This window comes from Equus quagga, chromosome 16 (assembly GCF_021613505.1).
Source record: "Equus quagga isolate Etosha38 chromosome 16, UCLA_HA_Equagga_1.0, whole genome shotgun sequence".
NCBI classification, from domain to species: domain Eukaryota; kingdom Metazoa; phylum Chordata; class Mammalia; order Perissodactyla; family Equidae; genus Equus; species Equus quagga.
The window spans coordinates 8,665,574-8,689,331 of record NC_060282.1 but is presented as its reverse complement, the minus strand read 5'-3'; the positions used below and the strand labels follow the sequence as shown (position 1 = coordinate 8,689,331).

At 47.1% G+C, this 23,758-nt stretch overlaps 1 protein-coding gene across 6 annotated transcripts in view; it reads right to left on the bottom strand.

Moving 5' to 3' along the window:
- ZFAT (zinc finger and AT-hook domain containing) overlaps positions 1-23,758 on the bottom strand; it is a 202,247-nt gene that overhangs the window by 34,531 nt on the left and 143,958 nt on the right. For all 6 annotated transcript variants that reach the window (XM_046642476.1, XM_046642477.1, XM_046642481.1 and 3 more), the window contains one exon: positions 11,111-11,249. In XM_046642476.1, coding sequence (XP_046498432.1) covers positions 11,111-11,249 — 139 coding nt within the window. The remainder of the gene's footprint in view (positions 1-11,110; positions 11,250-23,758) is intronic.

The window sequence follows — 23,758 nt, the reverse complement described above, 5'->3', positions numbered from 1 at the left end:
TAGGTTAAAAAAAAAACATGCTTAGAGTCACACAAAAGACTATCTTCCTAAAATTATAACAGGAGCAGCAACAATTAGAGACTGGACAAAAATCACTTTGAACAGGGAGTTTTCAGAAGCAAACTCAGTCTCTGGAGGCTAACTGCTAAGTGCAGTCCTGGAGTCAGGTGTCCAAATCTACAGGGACGCGGAGCAGCCAGGGTCCCGCTGGCACCGTCAGGCCTGTCCCCGGAGCTGGGCTGGGGCAGCAAGCATCTTCACCAAAGTCTCCATCCCTATAGTTGTCTGGAACTTGGGGGCCAGCCAGTTCCAGCAGGTCACCCCAGGGCAGGCTCCTCAGGCCTCTCATCCATTCCTGCCACGCACCCAGTTCTGGTCCACGTTTCTCCACCCATGAGAAGCCCATGGCCCACGGCTTCTCCTCTCCCGGCCAAGCCTTTCACTGCACCCTGGTCTCAGAACCCCGGCCACAAAATTCCCTACCTTGACTTCATCACACTGGCCTCATCACAGAGAGCCGGCTCCCCCCCTCCATCTTGAGGCTCTCTGATAAGTCCTCTCAGGTGGAAACCGTTCCTGCCCAGAAGCCCCAGGTAAGGAAGAGGCCAGGGACAGGGCCGGGCAGCAATGCCGCTGCCATCCTAGAGTAGGTACATCTCCTAGTTGTGTTCCTTCTACCCACAGTGCTGTCCCCATCAGAAACCTTGGGATCCAGGCCCTCTCCATCCCAGTGCGTCTCCACATAAAGTCTATAATACTAGGTGACCTTAATGCACTAATCTCACAGTTCTTTGACTTCTTCTATCCCAAGAAACTTTCTGACCACTTCACTAATTACGAAATCTCGTTCCTGTGATTAGTTAGCACCAGGCATGGGGCTAAACCAAACATCCCACGCTGAGCCAGTCAGCCAGCTTGCTCTCTCTCAGCACCATTAGTCTTTTACCTCTTGAGGCCCTCCAGTTTGCACCCTCTTCCATTTTCTCCCCATCCTCCAGGCCCCTCCTATTGCTGCTTCCCTCTCTGGACAGCTTCCACTCCAGAGCCCATACCTTCAAACTTTCATTGACAAAACCCTCAACATCCTCGGCCACTTTTTCTCTCAAACCTGCACGGCAAATCCACAACCCAGAACCAACCCAACTACTAGGCTTCTCTGCTCTTATCCTAGGAGGCCGAGGCGAATCCCAAAACCATCCTTATTTCTATTGCCACGTTTCCAACCTCAAGCATTGTTTCCCTAGTCCTCTCTTTCCACTTATCCGGAAGAGTAACCAATTATCCGTCAATGTCACTAAGACCCCTACATGATCGTCAACTCCCTCTTTCAATCACAACCTATGTTCTTACCTCCTACTTCACAATGAAGTTTCTCAACTTTCTTGTACTACAGAGTTCTGTTCATCTGCACCCTTCAATGCCTGCGCTGACCCCATCCCTGGACAAGGTTCTTGTCCTCCTTCAGAGACCAGGCTCTTCACCTTCCATAGCACTGTTCTAAAACCTATCAGACTCAATGCCCCTTTCTATGACAAATATTTTCACACTTTATTATTCTGAAATGAAATCTGTAGATGATGTAACTTACTACAATATATAGTTTCTGAAAACCAACATAATACACTACTATAAAAGAGAAATAAAAGGAATGTGCTGTATAATAAGCTAACAGATATTTTAAACTGAGACTGCTCAGACACAATTACAGAGGACATTTGTAAAAAGCCCCTCAAGTTTCCAAGCTCTCTGTGGGTGCAGGTACCATTCCACTGAGCACCCTGGTCCTCAGGCCTCCAAGACCCTCCCACCACCTGTTTTCTCTACAGCCTCACTAGGCCCTCTTACTCTGTCCCTTTGCTGGCTCCTGTTCACCCCTGCAGGCCATGAGACCCCACTGAGGGCTCAGACATTCTGCTCCAGGTTCCTCCTCCTGCCCCTTGACGTGAGAGTGTGCCCTGGTCCTGATTCCTAGGAGACAAGTCACACTTCACATATTATCCACAAGCGGGTGACTGTGCTGTTTGTACCTCTAGTCCAGACCTCTGCACTCCACCCTGAGACGTCTGTCCAGTAGGTACCACACCCTCACACAGCCCAAACACCACTGTGCATCCCAGTGTCTCCCAGGCCCTCCAAGCCCAGGCGCCCATTGTCATAGTCATTTGCACAGATGGGAGCAAATGGCTCCTAGCTGGTCTCCCTGCAGCCACTGTTGGTCTGCTCTCCACCCAGCACACAGAATGGTCTTGCATAAACATAAATCACATCTCTCACAGGTATAAAGCTCTCCAATGGCTTTCTATCAACCCAGAATAAAATTCCAGCTCCTTAATGTGGCCTGTGACCCCTACGTGACCTCGTCCCTGCCTCCCTCTCTGACCTTTTCTCCTCCTCTCTCCCTATCTCTCCTTTCTCTGTCTTCTGCATTGACCAAGCTCCTTCCCTTCTCAGGACACCTGCTTGGAACCTCTTCCTCCAATATTTCCATTTGCCCCTCTCCTCCTCCTCACTAGGCTCTCAACTCAAGCATCACCTCTTCAGCAAGGCCTCCTCTGACACCCCTAGCTAAGGCAACCCCTCAAACACAGAGCCCCTAAATCTCTCTATGGGATTTCCCCATTGTATATTCGTTGTCACAATGATCAGCGCCTAAATTTGCACTATTTATCCTTCCTATACATGTTTCCTGTCCATCTTCCCTTCTAACATGGCACCTTCATGAGGGCAGGGACTTCGTGAAGCTTTTAAACTACTCAGGTCCCAGCTCTTGGCATCCAGCAGGTCTCCAATCAACATATCTTGACTCACTGACTCTGGGTCTCAGCAAATCTTCTTTCTTCAGGTCTTTCTCCAACCAGCCCCCAAGTCTCCTCTGCATCTTTGCCCCTTCCCTCTGCGCTCATGTGTCCCCTCAGCAAACAAATATGTTCAGTCTTATCCAAGGGGACAAAAACCCATTCTCCTGCCTAGGTACAGCGCCCCCTTTCCTCTTCCCTTCACAGCCAGGATTCTGGGAAGAGTCTCTGGGTCCAAGAACTCACAAGAAACTGGTACAACTCGCTCCTGCGGAGACGGAGAACAGGCTGGACGGCAAAGGGAGGAGGGCCAGTCTTCACTAAATAGCCTCGTGAATCTTTTAAATTTTATTCCATGTGAGCAAAACTGCCTATTCAAAAGAAACAGTCAAATTAAGATTATAAATCCAAACCACAAAAATACTAAGCAGTCATCACGTCCTTGCCTCTCTTCACTACTGAGGCAGGTGGCTCTGAACCAGGGGCAATTGTGCCTCTCAGACAGCGCACGTTGGGCAGTGTCTGGAGAAAGTTTAGGGTATCACCACTGGGGAGTGCTACTGGCACCTGGTGAGTAGAGACCAGGGAGGCTGCCAAACATCCTACATTCCACAGGGCAGCCCCACAGCAAAGAACGATCTGGCCCTTTTTAGGGCTGAGAAGCCCTGCGAGCTTACGCCACAGCCAGCTGCTTTCCGCTCCCTGTCGCTCTCCTGCATATGTCAAGATCAACTCACTCCTTCATTGGTTAATCCAACAAACACTTTGCACTCTTTATTTTACTACTAGTACCATGACCACCATTGACAACAACAACAAGCACATCTTCCCTTTATCGGGCAGTGTACTGTGTCCGACACCTCATACATTAAGTCACACATTCTTCACAGTAGCCCTGTGATACAAGCATGACCAGCTGTTTATATGGAGGTTAAGATGGTCAAGCAATAGTTCTGAGATCACTCTGCAAAGCCAAGAACTCAATCCAAGTCAGGCTAACTCTAGGACCCACAGGCTTGACCCCGGGCTGTGCTGCTGTCCAGTGTGACTTCTGTGCATTATATAACAATACCGACCACATTCTCTAGCCAGATCTCTTCTTCCCGGGCTTCTGTGACACCACTTATTCCTGGTTCTTCCACCAAGCATCCTTCTGACTCAAATTCCTGTACAGGCTCCTTGTCCTCTGCCTGGAGCGCCAAAGCCTCTCAAATGCTCAGGCCCTTCTGCATCCCTGATGTGCACATCCAGTGATGTCCAGCATTTTCTCTGGCATTACTAAGGAGCTTATACTTAGGCAGTGGAAGAGCTGAACTGAACACTGAGTGTATCTCAGGCTGCCATGTTTATTTCTTTCTCACTGGGGCACTAAGAAGCGAGTAGAGGAATTCTGTCCTGATGACAAGCTTGTCTTGACAAAGTATATAAGAACCAGACAAATCTCATGCAGATGCATTGCACACTTTAAGCATCTCCCAGATCCAGTTACGATGTGCTCGATCTCTTGCATCAATTCCATGTCAGTGGAGTCTAACAGAGCATTGTTCTACGATTGAGGTTTCTTGTCTATCAGCTTGGTGGTGGGTGAGCCCCCCAAATAGCCATTAGCAGAAACGCAAGGCAACCCAGATGACTAACAGCACATCTCCTCGCACCTTCAGCTCACTGCGTTACAGCCTCCTGACACTAGGAGGGCACAGGACAAAGGGTCTGACAGAGACAGGGGGCAGACTCAGCAGAAGACAAGCAATAGGCTCCAAATTCTAAACTTCTAGAATATTCTACAGAAAAGGCAGCTCAAATAGATGCTATTTTCTGAAACTCAAACACTCTGCACTTTTTTCTCTTATTTAGGCAGAACCAAATGGGCTTATTCTTTCTTGGCCAGATTAAATTGAGTTTTAAGTCTCCTTAGTTATCACTTATTAATCATCTAAAATAGTGTCTTTTCCTTTTAAAACCCTCCAAGGTGTGAGCACTTCTGCCTTTTCTTTTGGTTAAACTGATGCTGCTTCTATAAAGACTTAATATGAGGCAATGAACAAAAGCAAACTATCTTAAGGTTAAACTTCGGCTGTATTTAAAGTGAAATGAAAGACTCCTTCTGGGGTACTCTTTAATGGAAAGTAATTTAGGGAGGAAAACATTCTTATATTATGTTTAAATTAAAATTAATATGATAATACCCCCGCGTTAATTAAAACTTCAACCTTTGCCACGGTGACTTTAATTAAAGAACAACAAATGAAAATATGTAATCTAGACCAAATGTATAACTCTGCCAGTTAATTGACATCAAAGCCGAGAGAAATTAATTTCTATTTCAATTCATTAAACTCTTAGGCGGTGCACAGTAAAGGTCACCGGAAGACCTGGTGGATTCACTCACAGCATTGAGATTAAGTGCACAGTGTAAGAGCTGCGAAGCTCCAAGTCATGACTTCCTCATAAGGAATGATGCACCAGGCAAAGGAGAGAATTTCAGGAGCAATTTAAAAATCGATCTTGGCATCCTTTGCTCTTTCTGGAATGCAATATATTCTGGAGGGGTTTCAGGCATTAAAATATTTGCGCTCCTTTGTAGTGGCCAATGTTATTGAAAATTCAATTCCATTTCTAGTAATATAACTCCTGGAGTGGCATGGAACACTGGGTGGGGCGGTCAGAAGACCTAATTGGGCACTTGCTCATGTGACCCGGAACCACTTCCTTAAACTCTCAGGGTCCTGGTTTTCTTTAAGGTTAAAAATGCCAAAGCTCATATCCTTAAAAAAATCCCTGCAGTAGGCAGAATAATGGGCCCCCAAAAGTATTCACACCCTAATCCTGGAAACTGTGAACATGTTACCTTACAGGGCAAAAGGGACTTCAAAGATGTGACTCAGTTGAGGATCCTGAGATGGGGAGATTATTCCGGATTATCTGGGTGGACCTAATGTAATCACCAGAGTCCTTTGAAGAAGGGGGCAGAGAGAAGGTCATAGCAATGCAACATGAGAAAGACTCTATTAGCCACTGCTGGCTTTGAAGATGGAAGAGGGGGCACAAGTCAAGGAATGCTGGGGCCTCTAGAAGAGGAAAAAGGCAAGAAGACAGATTCTTCCCAGAGCCTCCAGGAAGAGTACAGATTTGTTAGCAAACTTGACTTCGGCCTGTGAGACTCATCTTGGACGTGTGACCTTCAGAACTGAAAGATGATAAATTTGTGTTGTTTTAAACCACCACCAAGTTTCTGGTCCTTTGTTACAAAGGTGAAAGGAAACTCACAGGGGCTACCGGGTAAATGGCACAAACGCAGCTCAACTACCAAAGGAAAGCGGGTACAGAGCAGTTTGATTTTACGATATTAACAAGCAAAATAGGGAATTGGACTTTGCTGACATTCTCACTTGTTGCTGTCTCTTAATTCAGTGCCTGCCCTGGGGTCCAGCCAGAGCCCCAGCACGGAACCAGGAAATGCGCTCAGGGTAGTAATCAAGTGGGATCACATGTAATAAGCACTGAGGGAGGGGGCTCCTGGTGACATGCATGCTGTTAGATAATTATCTGGCCATGGACCCAGGGATATCAGAATCCTGTCTCAATCTCAACCCCTTCCCGTGAGATCCCCAAGAAAAATAGCACAAAAGAAAATATAGCAAGGGGAAAATACGGTGCATTTTGTTATTAGCCAGGCCAAAGTCCCGAACCCCTATGAGGATCACTCGGTAAATGGAGCCTAAACAAGGTCTCCACCATCCCTCTTGGTCCCCTCACGCACTCTCCCAAATCTTGAGACCTGGATCCTCTGGACAACCACAGGGAAGTGGATGAAAGAGAGCGAGGTCCCAGAGTCAGCGTCCAGTCAGCTCAACAACTAGACCTGGAGACGGAGAAATGAGAGCAAGTCCACAGCACCCGTGTGTGTAACCTCGCAACATGTGATCATGGGACCACGAGCAAAGGTGAACCAATCAGCATCCCAGAATAGGACCATGCCTCCTCCTTCTCCTCTCCCTTTTTAATGAGTGCAAACTGGAGACCAACATCAGGGGACATCAGTCCGTCAGTGCTAAGGAACCAGACTCTGAATCTGGAGCCGGGTTTGGCTCAGCCAGCTGCTCATATTGTGGCCTGGGCTGGTCATTTTTCCTTCCCTGCATTTCCCCATTTTAAACCAAGAATGATGATGCTAACCTCACAGGGCCTTTGTGAGAGAGAAGTTAACATACGAAATAACAACCAATAACGCAGCATAACACCACATCACAGGAAGCATCTACCAATAATGTATGGAACCTGGGCCCTAACAAAAACAATTTTAAAATAAAAATGTCGAAATTCAGACAAATGAGTTTTCTCTTACCTGATAGCTTCTGATTTTCTTCTATACTATTTTCCCTGAATCTGGTGTGAAAAACTAAGATATGAATATACATCCAGGGTACACATGTACACATAGTGACAGTCTGTTAATATAGTTCAAAATAATGCAAAGATTTTAGCAGATGCCACAAACCAAGCCTTCTCCTCGACTCTCCTCCTCGCATTGCTTCTCTTATCTCAATACCTACCCCCACCTCAGTGACCTCTAAGATCGGGGGCCTGAGAGAAGAGCCAGCACCCGGGAGAAGCAGCTAATTCTCCTCCTGTGAGCAACACGGGCACTGTTGAAAGGAACGCACAGTTTCTGTTGCAGAGTCAGAACCCGGAGCCGTGGACGAGCTGTCCCGCCTTTGTCCCCAATCCAGGCAGTAGGAACAATAAATGCCACCATACCCCAGTGCCTAGCACAGTGTCGGACACACAAGGAGCTTAGGAGATAGGTGGCGAAGAAGGGCTCCGGGACAAACATGACAGCACATTTGAACCATTCATCAAGCCTTCATTACACAGCAGGCATGGTCTGGAATCTGAGGGAGTAACATCTGATCTTGGCAACCCGGTGGGCAGGTTTCAGCCCCTCCTCTTTGGAAGATGTATAAACTGACATTCAGAGGAGTTAAGTAACTGGTTCAAGGGCCAGTGATCAGAGACCCCAGCCTCAGGTCCATCGGACTCCCAACCCTGTGCTTGTGCCAATAACCTGGAGTGACTTGAAGGAGTGCCTGGAGGTCACCGGAAAATGACCAGCCTGCTAGGTCCCATCTTCACCTCACTGTGAGCTCCAGGAGTGAGCAAATAACTTGTGAAGCTTAGCACCAAAGCCTCTTATGCCTCTCACAACCTGTGATTTAGTGGACCAGCTCTCGAGCTAGCTTCACCAGCTGTATTTTAAGGGGAGGAAAGGGGCGGGCCCAGTGAAGCAACACAACGTGAAGATGTGTATTTGTGCATGAAAATGCCTCAAATCTGTATTAATGAACAAGCGATGGGCTGAGAGGAGTCAATAAGAGGTTGTCCGATCTGCCATCAAAATATCAGAGGTACATAAAATATAAACAGGGGATAAAACATTTACAAAGCATTCAGTACAAGTCTAATTACCAAAAACTGGAGTTCTGAGGGAACTGGTGCATCCTGAAGGGGCCCCGCTAGCACGTTGCTGGCACTGTCACCCCTGTGCCCTCTCGACCAGGGTTGTGCTGGAACTGGCTCACATTTCTTCCCAGTTCAGTGACAGCACATTGGTAGCTTAAAATTGGCCATGGTGGAAATGCATCACAGAGGTTGCACGTGCAACAGACCAACACCTCCCTCCCAGCCCCTGGGAGAGCCAGCAGTTAAACACTCACAGAACACACAGTGGGTGCCTGAGCCGCCCTCATTCCAGGGGGCTTCCGGAGCACGCTGACAAGATCCCAGACGCCATGGAAAACACCACGGTCCCTTCCCTCACAAGGCTCCCAGGAAGAGAAACATGTGACCTGGGAACGTCTCAGCCTTTTTGGCCGTCTTCCCTCCCTCCTCTACAGCGCTGTGCATTGACACTCTCCCCAAAGCCCGAGCATGGTGGGCAGGAGGACCCTCCTCAACAGTGCACAGCTCTGCCTGTGTCACATTACGACACCGTCTGAACAGAGGTGATGGACAAGGAGTCCCTGCACCTGGATTAAGGAGACCGTACCATCCTTTTGAGAAAACTGCATTTTATTCTTGTTCTTTTATTATGTTATCATTTTAACACACATCCCTCTATATCAAAACAAGGAATTACAAAGTCCCATGAAGATATTTTTTGATGAGTGAGCAGAAGAGGAAAATAAAACCAAGTGGGAATGGGGAGAATTACTTAAAATTAATCAAAAGAAAATGAAAAATTCCAATGGTATCAAATGACAAATGACTCAGCATTTCCAAACACAGCAATTTTATATAGTCCTGCCCTCTCCCTCCATTCCCCTTCCCCGTCCCAGATATAAGAACAGTGTGAGCTTTGTGCTCCCAAGATTTCTAAGCTATGCTCATACTCAACCAGCTATCTGATTTCAGAGACTGTTCTCTGGCCAAAACACAATGGCACAATATCTCTTAAGAGCCAGGAGATATTTAGTTGCTTCCTTCTTCAATATGTCCCTTGAAGGGGGCATAGGAAATATATATATAAGATCAAAAATACCCCTGCAAAGATTAAAGCTGGAACCCAGACCCTGCCAGGGAACGCCAATTGATTATGGAGAGTCTTAGAAAGTTAACTGAAAATTTAGGGCATGAAACAGTTCGACCTCAGCACATTCTTTGCAAGGCAATGATGAAAGTTTGGAAGCACAGAGCAATGATAGACTCATCAATCAGATCCCCACGCCTGTCCCAACAGCCACAGTAAACGTCTATTTCCTGCCAACCCAACCCAAGAGTGTGAAGGATGCTAAAACAAATTTTAGCCCGCTACTCCAGTTATTTACTGTGACTCCAAGGCAATCCATTCTCCCCTCTGTGATTCCTGGACAGGGCGGGCATTAAAAACAATGCAGTGGCTCTAGAGGTCTTAGATATTTTCAGAAAAAAAAAATACAAGAGAAAGGAATGAAAATGTATTGAGTGCCAGAGACTCCAGTGTTCTCCCATCCTGTGAGATGGCTGCTATGAACTCCGCTCTTAGGTGAACAGCCCAAGGTGGAGAGGTTCGAGAACCTGCCCAAGTGGCACAGCTACAGAAGGAGGATGCAGATTTGAGCCAGGGCCGCGCCACTGCACATCCTGCTCTCCAGTTCCATGAAACTACGAAACCGCCGATAAAGAAAACACCAGACACACGCTCCCTGCTACACCGGATGGACGCTTTAAAACAACCCTGAGTTCTTTATGCTGTTCATCTATTTGCGTGCAGCAGCCCTGTCACCGAAAGGGCTGAAGGATACGGTCAATTCCTCGTTTTACATGAAGATGCATTTCACGGCAATTACAGCAAGCAGAGCTTCACACTGCACAGGAAAACTCGGAACGTCCTCAGCTGCAGCCGAGTTTACAATCCCACAGCCTTGCCTACTGGGGGCAGGTTCCCAAAACTGTCTTCAGCTTCAAATAGTCACAGGACTCGAGAGAGAGTAGGAATTGACATACTGCACGCAGTAACCATTTTTCAGTTGAATTACTGAAGTGCAGGTATAAATACAACTGCATTTCTCCATATGGCAAGAGCGCATGAGCTAAACCCTCTCAGGTGGGAATATGTGATTATTTATTGAAAAAAGCAAAAAAAAAAAAACCCTCAAACTTTCCTATAATATTAGAAGTTTTCATCCATTCTCCTTAGTTTAAATGTTCTAAATAGTCTTTCCTTTTCAAGATGAGTACGTAATCTGAGCACTCAATAAATATTTTTGGATAATCTAAACAAGCTCACCTATAAATATGTTTACCATCACATTATTTTTCATTGCAATAAAAGAAAAATCTGGAACCCCCACAATGTTCAACAATAAGAGCGTGTTTAAACAAAATGAGGTGCCTCTGTTTGATGATGTATTACAAAAAGCCCTTAGAAACTGTAATTAGAAAGACAGTGTACCAAAGGAAACAAAATGTTCATATTAATCAATGTTAAGTAAAGAAAGTAAGCCACAAACTTTCATTTACGCAAAATGTACGCATGGACAGAATAGAAGGCAGCACTGATAAATGAACATTATGGGGAGGCTGGTAAAACTGTGGATAAATTACTACCCTTTTCATCTTAGATTTCCATTAAGGTTGCTATGATATAATCCTGGCAATAAGTGATGCTGATACACAACGATGAGGAGGAAGATGACGACAACAATAATGACGATGAAGAATTAAAACACTAAACATTCAGAGATTGGGATTGTACTGTAGGATGTCACAGCTCTTCTCAATGGGGACTCGGGCTGGCAGGAAATGAGCAGACCCCCGAAGGGCGGCAGCCCACCTACCTTGCTGGATGAGTGCATCAGCCGCTAGCTCCCCAGTGCCCACGTTGGCGTATTCCTCGTTGGGGTGCTTCCTGTTGTAGTGTCGCTTCAGAGAGCCGGATATGTTGCATGAGTAATGGCAATGGGCGCAGCGGAAAGGCTGTGGGGACGAGGAGGAGGGATTAGGGACGGGGAGCCCCAGATAAGATCCAGCCCCCAGGGAAAAGGAAGAGACACAACTCTCCCCACAAGTCCTCCTTCACTGCTCTCCCATCTGTAGTATCTAATACCCTGAAAGCCTGGGATGAGCCCAAGGCCATCCCCTTGGGACACGCTCTAGAGGAAAACACGACCTCCGGACATTGAGTCCTGCCTCTGCGGGGACCAACCAAGTAGCCGAGCAAGGTGTCCCCAGAGGAGGAGGAGTCTCTGCTAAATGAGGTTGCTTTCATTTCTTTTCTTTTTTGTCCACCCCAGAATTTATAGTTCTTATTCAAGAAGATTTTTAAAAAAGCAACACATTAATCTATCATTTTTCTTTTTTTTAAGTGAATGTCTTTCAAAGTTGCTCCCCTTACAATTAACTCCCTGATGCATTTGCTTCTTTGCTAAATGATTTCGTCGATCATATTTACCTGCAAGCACCTACATACACAAGTGTCAACTTCTCACTGTCCAATGTTAGGAAAATCCGCCTGGTAAAATCTATTTCCAACTCCTATCTGGGCAAGACAAGGCACTTCCAGGATAAGGACACAAGTGGGTTGTGCAGCTTTGTCTGCCATCTTGCATACTGCTTTGAAGACTCATAAAGAGTAGTGAGGGGGGCCAGCCCAGTGGCATGGTGGTTAAGTTCACGCACTCCACTTCAGCTGCCCAGGTTCACCAGTTTGGATCCCAGGTGCGGACCTACACACCACTCATCAAGCCATGCTGAGGCAGGCCTCCCACATACAAAATAGAGGAAGGCTGGCACAGATGGTAGCTCAGCGACAATCTTCCTCAAGCAAAAAGAGGAAGATTGGCAACAGATGTTAGCTCAAGACCAATCTTCCTCACCAAAAAAAAAAAAAAAAAAAGTGCTAAGGGGGTGGGGTGCCTGCTCAGGCCTCTTGAGGAGCCCAATAAGGCCTGGCTATCAGCTGGGCAAGGAATGTGCATCCAGAGCACTGTCATATCCCACACCCTTAGTCCTGGTCGGGACAATATCAAAACGTCCTTCCGGACCATGTACTGTACAACTGGACAGCTATACGAATCCCAGTTTTGCACTCAGGGCCCGTTTGCTAACACAAGCAGCTTCCTGATCCAGCAGGAATGGAAGAGCATGGGGCAGCCCGCAATGGCAGCCACACTCAGGGCACAGGGGATTCAGACGGAGCAAGTCCAACCGACCTCTGGCACTGACCAGCAATGGAACCTCAGACAAGGGGTGAAACTTCTCTGGGACTGAACTTCTTATCAATAAAATGGGGATAATCCTACTACCTTGTAAGGCTGTCGTGAGAATTAAATGATAGAACGTAAACTAATATTTAAGATGCCATAGAAAACATTTCTTATTGTTTTTATTAGCAACTGTTCACAACACTTGCTGTGCCTGTGGGAGCTGATGTAATATCGTGTCTATTAAGACCCCAAAAAGCCCTCGACTCCTCAACTGCCCAGTGCATCAGTCTTTCACCACTGTCACCCAGAGGAGCTACGTGGGTCTCTGAAGGTGAATGCGCCATCAAATGGGGGGAAACATCCTCTCTTCTTCGATGCTTTAATCAGCCCCGTTTTGATGGTTTCTCCCTCCCACGTCTACAAATGTGCTGAAGTCTTCCCATTGAGAGAGAGAGAAAGAAAGGAGGGAGGGAAGAAAATGAAAAGAAAGCCGTCTACTTGGTCCTTGTTTAAGTCACTGCACTCCTGGCTCTGAGGCCCTTGCCCAGCCCGCCCTCCTGAAGAGCAGCTCCTGCCCACGTCCAGGCCCTTCCTGCTCACACCTCCCTCCCTAGGCCTCCAGACCTCCTAGGAGGTGCTCCTGCAGGTGCAGTCAGTGCTCTCTTCTCAGACCTCAAACCCACTCCCTCCCCAGCTCCTTTAGCTGGCTGCCACCCTCCCACTGTGACATTGGTGACACCATGACATCACTATCACCAGGTTCTCCTTCTCGGGCTCTGAACTTTCTCAGTTTATTTTACTAGATCTGCTTCCCAGGCCCAAGGTGAAATGCTGGTTTTCTCCCAGGTTTGGTCCTTGGGCCAGTTATGTTCTGCCATGGTTCCAAGGGTCTTTTCCACATGTTGCTATATCTCTAGCTGGGATCTCTCCCAAACCACAGAAAAGAATTTTCAACTGTCTCTCAGGTAACTCCACAGGGAAGCTCTGTAGGCACCCCAAAATAAACATACACAATTCCAGACTCACTATCTTTCTGCAAAATCAACTAATCACCCAAAGACAGAAACCAGAGCGTCATCTTAGACTTTTCCTTCTCTCTTACTATTCAACTAATGACTGAGCCTTGCCTGGGCTTCCTTGGAAACCTCTGCAGAAACTGCCCCTGACCCTTCTCCATCTGTCACTCCAGCACAGAGAAAGGTGCCGTCCTGGCCTATAAAGGAGATGCTGTCACTCCCAGGAGGGCTGTCCTCAGAGAAGATACAGGGAAGTTAATCTAAGGAGCCAACCTGCCTGGAACCGTTCCCCAGGGACTCCACCCTATATCAAGGCCACACTCTGGTCCCAGATGATTTGTGCTACGTGGCACGTGCTATGTTCGGTCCTTCACATGAGAGAACCCTGTGGTTTGGCCCACAAAGGTTTATTAAACAAAAGGACCTGGAACAAAGGCAAAAATTAGTCAGACTTTCTCATCTGTCTACCGACCAGCATCTGAGACATCTAAAATGCCAAAATATGATTATTTACAAAGTTAAAATAAAAGCTAAAACATTTTCAAGTTCTTTCATCTCTAAACAAGCAAATAAGATGAAATTATTTTTGGAACATTAGCATTTACACAGAAATCAAAAAGAACAACCGAAATGTTCCACTGCCCACAGTGGGGGGGTCAGTGGGCCTAAGAGGCAGGAAAGGGCAATGAAAGAGAGGAACGGTCCTGCAAACAGAACTTCAGGCCAGAAAGCCAGCTTCATCCTTCTTGTGGCAAAGCAGATAAATGCCTCATGAGAGTTTCAGCTCCTTCTATTCCCCAAGCCTACTCCTTGGTAGAACTGCTAACGAGGAGAAAAATTGCCAAAATGTGAGCAGATAGGCGAAAAATGTACCAGTGAGCCCAAATGAGAAGTCAGTCTCTGAGCTACTAATTTCTATCAAAATCTTCAATTCTTGAAGTTGGATGGGACACTTTCCAAGACTGACTTCACCCCATCTTCCCTCCATGAGGAGACGTTCTTCTGCAGCCTGACAGGCTGTGACTTCGGTCTCTGCTACATGCAGGGAGATCAAAACCGCACCCCCACCAACCCTGGGGGCTGGGAAGATAAACCTCCATGTCTCTTTCCTTCTTAGTCTTCTACTCCCTGACACCCATCCTAACCTTCACATGAAATCTGTCACCACCTAACTTCTACTCAGGATCTTCTCTCTGTAACTGTGGTAACTGAGCCGCATCAGGGCCCTTCAAACCAAGGAAGTTCAGACCTGTGAGGCGTTGCCACATTTCAGCAGGGAATTCTGCTGGGGCTGTCACAGGGCAGGAGACAGAGGCAAAGGAGAGGGTGGGCGACAGCCCCACGCTCACTGCAGACAGGAAGTCTGAATGCACCATGAACACTGCAAGTCTGGAGAGTTCATGTACGAAACAGATTATCTACTGACCTCCTACTGTGAGTCAGGCACTGTCCTCTCCCCCTACAGATATGATGAAGAATGGGAGAGATCTGTGATTCTCTCAAGACACACAAGTTTTTGGACTTAGATATCGCTGCAAAGATTAAATGCTATCTAGGCAAACTCAATCATAAAACTTGGTTTCTAAGTCAGATACTTGCAGAGAGCAAACGGCGCTCGATCTCAAAAGGGAAGTTATTCATTGCGAGCTTTCGTGCCAGAGTCTGTCCGAGACTTAGAGGAAGATGGAAGCAGGCTGCGGTAGCATAGCTCCTGTGAAACAAGACATCAAGTTCTTCCTGTGGTCAAAACAGAAAGTGACTCAAAACAAGGCAGGGGACCCCTGCCATGCCTACTAGCCAGTGTTGCACGGGAGTTATTAAGTAAAGCGATCTAACAATAACTATTACTACTTTAGCTAACATTTACTGATAGCTACCCTACGCCAGATAGGTCTAAGTGCTTTGCGTGGATTAATTCCACTAAGTCTCACAACAACCTCACGTGGTAGATACAATTATTATCCCTATTTTACAGATAAGGAAACTGAGGTGCAGAATGGCTAAAGGAATTTGCCCAAAGTTTCACAGTCTCCCAGCCTGACCACTTGGCCTGCACTGGATTTGGGGCCCTGGGCCTGGCCAGCAATAAAGACATGATGGCATATCCCAGTCACCATTATTCCCCAAGCATCTATCTCCCCTGGGAGCTCCATCGGAAGGGGCACAGTCGGGTATTCTTGTATTTCTTGGATAAAGGGCAGCCAAGATCTAACCTTTGACTTCACAAAATGGGAAACATCATGGCAGGCTGGGAGAAATGTAGGCAGTTCCTGGAGTATGGCAATGAGACAGGGATTGATGGAAGTTGAGAAGATGATGCAGCCAGATCACAGTGGGATGTGCGCTGTATCAGGAAAGTAACTTTCGGCAAGTCTCTGGCAGGCGTCAAACAGGGGGGTGACAGAGCAACTTCACATTTACATTTATCACTCTGCAAATTAACGCAGGTGGACTTGAAAAGAACAAGACGGGAGGCAGGGAACCAAGTGTCCAGTTGTTTCAGGGGTGTAGACAAGAAACATAGAGGGCCTAAAATGAGAGAGCAGAACAAAAAAAGTGGAAAAGGAAGAGAGGGTTTAAGAGAGATGGAGGAGGCAAAATCAGCCAGACCTGAAGACAGAGATGCTGTGTGAGAAGACAGAGATGGAGAGCCTTAAGGAGGACTACCAAGTCTCCAGCATGGATGACACAGGGGGAAGGCATTCCGCCAGCTGTGAAGGAACTTCTATGGACAATGAGAGAGAGGGTGAGAGTACACAACTCTGCTCATCTAAGAGGGAACGTCCAGAAAAGTGAGTGGAGACATGAGTCGAAAACTCAGAGGAAAGTTCTGGGCTATAGATACAGATGTGAGCACAGGCAACTAGCAGATGCTCTAAGACAGAACACACCATTGTATGAGAACGTGTGAAGTGGGAAGAGAAGCAGCATTTGAACAGCACCCTGAAGACAGGCAGAAGATGAGCCAATGAAGAAGGACAAGAAAGAATGACAGCAGGTAGAAGAATCAGGGCTGTCTGGAGGCACAGAATCTAGGGAAAAATGTGCTTCATGGAGGGAGGATGACAGAGTTGAGTGCACTAAGAAATCCAGTAAGATAAGGCCTAACAAGTGTCCACTGGACCTGGTCTTTGGGGAGGTGGGCACCAGTGGCCTTAGTGAGAAGAGTTTCAGTAACACACTAACAACAAAAGCTGGGTCAAGGAGAGAAGACAAGGGGCAGGGGCTGAATTCTGGGTCACGTTTCAATGATGCAAATCATCAACCTTTTTGAAAAAGGGCATCAAAGGATCTTTCTGAAAAGGTACATTGAAGATCATCGATTTGAGTTGAAAGAAAAATTGCAACTGCATTTGCTGAGGCTGAAACTCCTTAAATTCTCAGACTTACGTCAAGAAAGCAGGTAAAACAAACCTTTTCACAACTTGAGGATTCACTGTTCTGCTTCTTCAAACAGAAAGGAAGAAAATAGAAGAGGACAGGAAGTCCTGTCTCATATGTGAAATTGGGGTCAGAAAACTTGATTAGAAGACATCTAATCACATTAAAGACAGGCTAATCCAATTTCCCATCGGCATCAAGAAAGGGACTTAGAGGAATGGTTTAAAACAGAGAGAAGCCGGTGATGACGTAATACCCAAGGTCATGACACTGGTACCCAACACAAAGCACAGGATGGCTCTCCGGTAAAAGGAGAGGGTGCTCTGCTGGCTTCCACTCACAGCAGGCAGGACGCTCTCACAGGCAAGTGTCTGCAGTCTAGTTTGTCTAACCAAATACAGCATTACGGCCACGCAACTACCTCCGAAGGCTCAGAGACCAAAGGTGAGCCTGCCCCTTTGCCATGGGTCCGCCACTCGCTGCAGATGGGAAGGGGTAATGGCAAGAGAGATGGTTCCGGAGGACTAGAGAGCTAAAAACTATGGCCACAAGTCTCAATTCATAACCTTGGTTTAACAACCCAGTTGTTGTAGAGCTAGAGACAGAGACAGATAAAGTAGGAGAGAGACCACAAGGCTAACTGGTACCAGGTGAATTCGGATCCAAAATGCAGGAATAGGTTATATAATTGTTACAACCTATATTAAGTGGACTGGTACGAAATGACTTAGACACAGCTTGACAGAACCCGGGCTATTAGAATGTAGACACATTTACAGGGTAGAGAGACCTTCATGATGACATGATAGCATTTTTACATCCAGCACAGGTGAAAGAGTGGAGTCGAAAACCATGAATGAACCAGGAGCCGGCAGACGGTGTCCAGGTGTTGGGTGCACCACTAATCAGCTGAGCCACCCTGGCCAAGTCAGCAAAACTCCATTCCTTCTGATTCCATATCCATGAAATAGAGAAACAAACCTTCTCTGCCTAGCTGGTACGGTTCAAATAAGGCACCAAAAACACAGATTATGAGGGCGCTTTGAGAAGTATAAGATCCATCATGCCTCGGGGCTGTTGCCCTTACGCAGATAATTAGTACATTCACATTTGTTAACGTCGTCACCTGAGGCATCTCCTGGAGGCTGCCATCCGGATTTCCCCCCTCCCTCCTGGAGAAGCCTCCCTGTGTGTAGCCTGTGACCCTCCCAAGGAGCCTGGTCACAGAGGGAGGCATCCGGTCTGCAGGTCCCCACACCATAAGCTTTTTGTAAACGTTAACTGTTATTATCACTATGATCATTTTCAGAGTCAAAATGTTATAGTATAAAATGGTAGGAAAAAAATCAGAAAATTAACCATAAAAAGCAAACAGTAGCAGCAGGAGAAAACAATCTCCAAGGGATTTACAAAGAACAATAAAGTTTTAGATAAACAGACAAAGAAGAAATGCTGAGGAGAGGCTGCACTTTTATCTGTTAAGGCAAGGGCGCATGGGCAAGTGCACTGAAATCACTGCTTACCTTAACTGTGATCACACAGCCAGACACCCAGGTCCAAAGCAGGCAAAATGGAAGCCCCGTGAAAATAATGACGGGGCCGTAAAACGCAACAGCGTACAAACTGCAGGAGGAAAATGATGAGGCCACAGAAAACCTTCTGAGAGGTGGGAGGGGCTCCTGACACTGGCCCTTGGCCGGAAGTGAAACCACCAGTGTCTCCAACACTGCCTGAGGCTGAGCGAGTACCAATCGCAGGCAAGAGCTGGCACTGGGACTGCTGTAAGCTACCTCCTCACAGAATGATGGCTGGGCTAGCAGGTCCCCAGGCACCACCATCTACTAGCTATGGAGCCTCGGGCCCGGTCTTGAACTTCTGGTGTCTCAGTTTCCTCCTCAGAAATCAGGGGATAAGAAGACAGAGACAGCACACAATTACTGGGAGCGGCAAAACAGATTATACAGATGAAAGTGCTACTAAGTGTTCAAAAATATTCGTCATGATCATCGTGCAGTAACACTACAGTATTAGAGTTCCTGACTTTCTGTGGTCTCTTCCCACCCAACAAACTTCTCGGAAAAGAAACCAGGATGGCCTGCCTATACCCCAGGCTCTCCCAGGTGCACACTCCCTTGCTGGACTCTGCATCACGAAGTCAGAGATCATGGTCAGGTCCCCTGTCTCAGCGAGCTCTTCCCTCCCCTCCCCCAGCACTCCTTCTATCTTTCAATTGATTCACTTTTTTCTACGGCATTTATTACCTTCTAACGTCACATATGATTTACCTCTTTATTCTGTTTATTGTCTATCTCCTTCTACGAGAATATAAATTTCTCCTTGTTGTGTTTTGGTCTGTTTTGATCACTGTGTACCACAGCACCGAGAACAGTGCCTGTGGGCAGTGGGCTCAGCACTAACTCAATTTAGTTCCCCTGCGCACACACCCTCCAGGCCAGTTCTTTACATTGAAGGCTGTCAAGTCCAAGATTCCTGTAGGCTCCGGGGGAGATGGGAAGGAAATACACCAGGTGAGCAGAAGGCACTACTAGAGTTACTCATGCTTCATTTTTCTTCATAAATTCCCATGTTTTCCAGGATTTCTACAACAGAATGTATGTTTTAAGTAGTAATTAGAAACATGTAAATGTTAAGTGAAATAGATTTAAAAAAACAAAAGCAAGAACTGGCCTCAGGCCCTGAGCTTGCCTTTTACCCTAGAGCATCTCATTAGGAACAAGACAGTCTGGCACAGAGGGTCCCATGGAATGTCTGTGGCTCAAGGCCTGAGCCTGGGGCCTTGTGTCCTGCAGAATCCTGCTCCTACCTGGAGCGCCAGATGGCCCACTCTGTTCTCCCACCTCCTCGCTGACCCTTCTACAGTACTTTCCCAAGAATGATCTTTTAAGAATGTAAATTCGATCATGTCATGTCTTTGCTTGAATTGTCTGGTGGTTTCCTCTTGAACTTAAAAAAGAACTTGCAGCCACCTTGCGTGGCCTCTAAGGCCTGCCTGGCATGCGCCTGCCCACCTCTCTGATCATGTCCCTCTCCACGTTCACCCTCATTCACCAGTTCCAACCACAATGGACCCCTTCTCGCTCCTCTCTGCCCAGACCACCTCGTCAGCAGATCTTCACGGGCGGCTCTGCCCTGGGCCAAAGTCAAGCCCCCTTACTGGGCTTCTCACCAGGACAAGTGTCTACATCACTCCCATCCATAGGTCTCCAGGTCTCCTGAGAACCTACGGGAGAGACAGATGTGTACAGAGCCCTGCACGACCTCCCTGCCACCTCCCTGTGACAAGGTCGCACACACAGGGGCTCCTCCACACCATTTCATGCCTCTGGTTTCTACTCGCGCTGTCAGGCTGCTCCTTTTCCCATAAGAACACTCCCACCCCACCCTCCTCTCCTTGGCTAACCTCCAGGACATCTCATGCTCCTGTCCCTCTGCGGGTCCCCTACGGTGTTTTGCGAGGGTCTGTTTCTGCCCTCTGACATGGCTGCTCCCTTCTACTCAAGCTCTTTGGGTCAGGCTCTGTATCTCCTCCTCTCAATAATTTCAACAAAGAACCTCTTGATTCTAATACTGCACAAACCCAAACAAGAGGAGGATGTGGCTGTCTTAGTGAAACGTCATGCGACAGTGTCAATCATTCTAACTTGTCTGAACGAGCAGGCTGATCCAGTTGGATTCAACACTGACCCATTCATTGGAAGCAACGCCTCAAGCTCTAGATTCCCAAAGCATGAATCACAGGATTATCCTGTCTGAACACACTTACCCTCTGCACTTAAAACAACTCCTCCTCTTTGCTTTGAAAGAAGGCAACACTAACATGCCTCACAGATTTGAGCCAAACTTGATGAGTTCAACATCTCCTTCATCCCCAAGGTACGAACAATGCCTATGCATCGTCTTGTAGTTCCTAAGCATACAAACGTCCACCAGACAAGCTATTCATTCTTCCACAGTGTTAGCTCACAGGCTACCCCCACCTTCACCTCCGAAACATTTTCTAACTCCAGGCAGATGTGAGATCTCCTTCCCACCTCCCCCCAGCACCTTGTAAAACCTGGTGGCACTAATCCTGTTGTAGTGCAGATGTCATCTGCACGTCCATCCCCCCAGCTGCAAGTCCTGGGAGAGCACAGTCCACACCAGAGCTTGCTCATCTGAGCACACTTCCTTGGCAGCCAGCACGGCACCACCACAGGTGGACACCCTTCTCCACCATGTGGCGAAACGACAAAGGGAGAACCACCTTCCGCTCTGGGTGAGTGACCTGCAGGAGGTTAGTCCAGCAACCCTCTCAACAACAAGAAAAACTAAAAATCTGGATAAGATGGGATTTTTTAAGGACATTAAATTTAAGAACTTAAAAAGCCATTATAAAGAGTGTGAGAAAAAGTCACAGAATGAGAGACTGCATTCACAACATGTAACCAAAACATCACCCACACCCAAATTACATAAAGAATTCCTGAAAACAAGTAAGAAAACAACAAAACCATCCAACAGAAAAGTGGGAAAATATTTGAACAGACGGTGTACTGAAAAAAAGGGGGTGAGGGGGAGAAAAAAAGAAATCCAAATGGCCTAAAAGTTTACGAAAAGGAGCTCAACCTCATTAACAATCATGAAAACAAAAATGAAACCACACAGAGAGGCCAGAGCCTGCCCACTAGGCTGGCGATTCTGAACGTCCACACCAGGATCTGGACCACAGGCTCCCGTGCTGCTGCTGCTGTGACCCAGTGCAACCAGGCTGGGAAACAGCTGGGCATCACCTAGTGAAGCTGAAGATGTGCATGTCCCACAGCCCTGCAAGTCCCCTCTAGATGTGTCTACACTGGAGGATCTCAGGGACAAGCACACCAGGACATGTGTAGACAGTGCCTAGGCAGCAGAGCTCACCGTGGCAAGAAAACAGGAACAACCCAATCATCCACCTGAAATTGAATGGATGAATACATCCTGCCAGGGCCCCACAGCAGCGTCCTGCTGTGCACAGCGGAATACTGGACCACAAGCAACGGATGAAGGAGAGCTGTGCGCGAGAACACTCAGCAGTCTTCCCAACGTAACGCTGAGCAAGAACCCACGTTCAAAACAAACAAACATATGAAACAAGATAAATTCCATCTATAAATCTCTATATAGATATAACTAACACAAAGTTCAAAAACATGAAACATTAAATTACTTCGTTTAAGGATGCATACATGGATGGTAAAACTACAAATACAAAAAAGCAGTTCTCAGAGAAGTCAGGATAGTGTCACCTCTGGGATAGAGAAGGGGATGATCGCAGGAAGGCCCCCCAGGGGCATCTGATTTCTGGCAATAGTGCACTTCTGAGCGGTGCCTACGTGAGTGTTTGTGTCACAATTATTCCTCATACCACGCATTCATGTGCATATGCCATATTCTGGATGCATATTCTATTTCACAATAAGAAAAGTAACAAAAGAAATGGATGATCAAATGGGTAAATATGTGACATAAAAAACCCTCTTCACAAGGTTTTTTTTTTTTTTTTAAAGATTTTATATTTTTTCCTTTTTCTCCCCAAAGCCCTCCGGTACATAGTTGTATATTCTTCGTTGTGGGTCCTTCTAATTGTGGCATATGGGACGCTGCCTCAGCGTGCCGTGTCTGCGCCCAGGATTCGAACCAACAAAACACTGGGCCGCCTGCAGCGGAGCACGTGAACTTAACCACTCAGCCACGGGGCAGCCCCTTCACAAGGTTTTTGAGGATTACAGATAACTTACATAAAACGCCTAGGATGACACACAGGACCCAACAAGTGGTACCCATTATTAATATTAATAACTCTAACAACAAAAACACTTACGCCCTGACATGTAAAGCGATTTTTAGGTTCATTTTCTTTCATCTGTGTAATGAGAATTACGTTTGATACTAGAACAATGCTCTAACATATCTGCCATAATCCAAAATGCCCAAAAGCAAGACTGCAGTAGGACTGTCTCTCTACAGACCCCGTGACAGCTGGAGGAAATATTAACCATAACTCTGGCATCGCCAGACCTAAATCAAGTTATATGGGGGGAGAGACGGTCTCGGACTATGCAAGTGCTTCCCTGGGGCTTCGGTGGTGGCCCACCTATACGATTTACGACAGGGCCTCTGCCGCTGAGAAAACTCGACAGGAAGATGGAGTTTTTTCATTAATGTCTGAGGCGGCCATCAATTCCCTAAAATGCAAGCCAGCACCAAGTCACCCCGAGAAGTGCGCAGCTGGACTAGGGGGAGGGCGGGTCCTGAATGCTTGAGAACTTTCAGTTCAGGGCGCTCCTCCCTCACAGACTTCATGCAGTTACATCTGAGACAGGAGGGAATTTCATCTCATCAGAGCCTGGAAAGAACAGCATGAAGTGAGAGCTGCTTCTAACTGAGGTCTTTTGTTGTTAGTGCTGTCGAGTTGATTCCGACTCCTAGGACCCTGTGGACAGCAGAGCGGAACCGTGCCCGGTCTTTCTGCGCCATCCTCTCACCTTCCAGCGCGGCATCAGACATGCTCCGCTGCTCTTCAGAGGGTTTTCATGGCCCATTTTTTCAGAAGCGGGTGGCCAGATCCTTCTTCCTAGTCTGTCTTAGTCTGGAAGCTCCGCTGAAACCCGTCCACCATGGGTGACACTGCTGGTATTTGAAATCCCAGTGGCACAGCTTTCAGCATCACAGCAACATGCAGCTGCCACAGTCTGACAACCGACAGATGGGTGGTGTGGTTCCCTGACCAGGATGCAAACCCAGGCCCAGGTGCCGACAGCGTGAATCTTCACCACTAGACCACCAGGGCTGGCTGAGCTCCTACCTGGGTTTTATTTCTGGAGAAAAACAATCAGGACAGCGT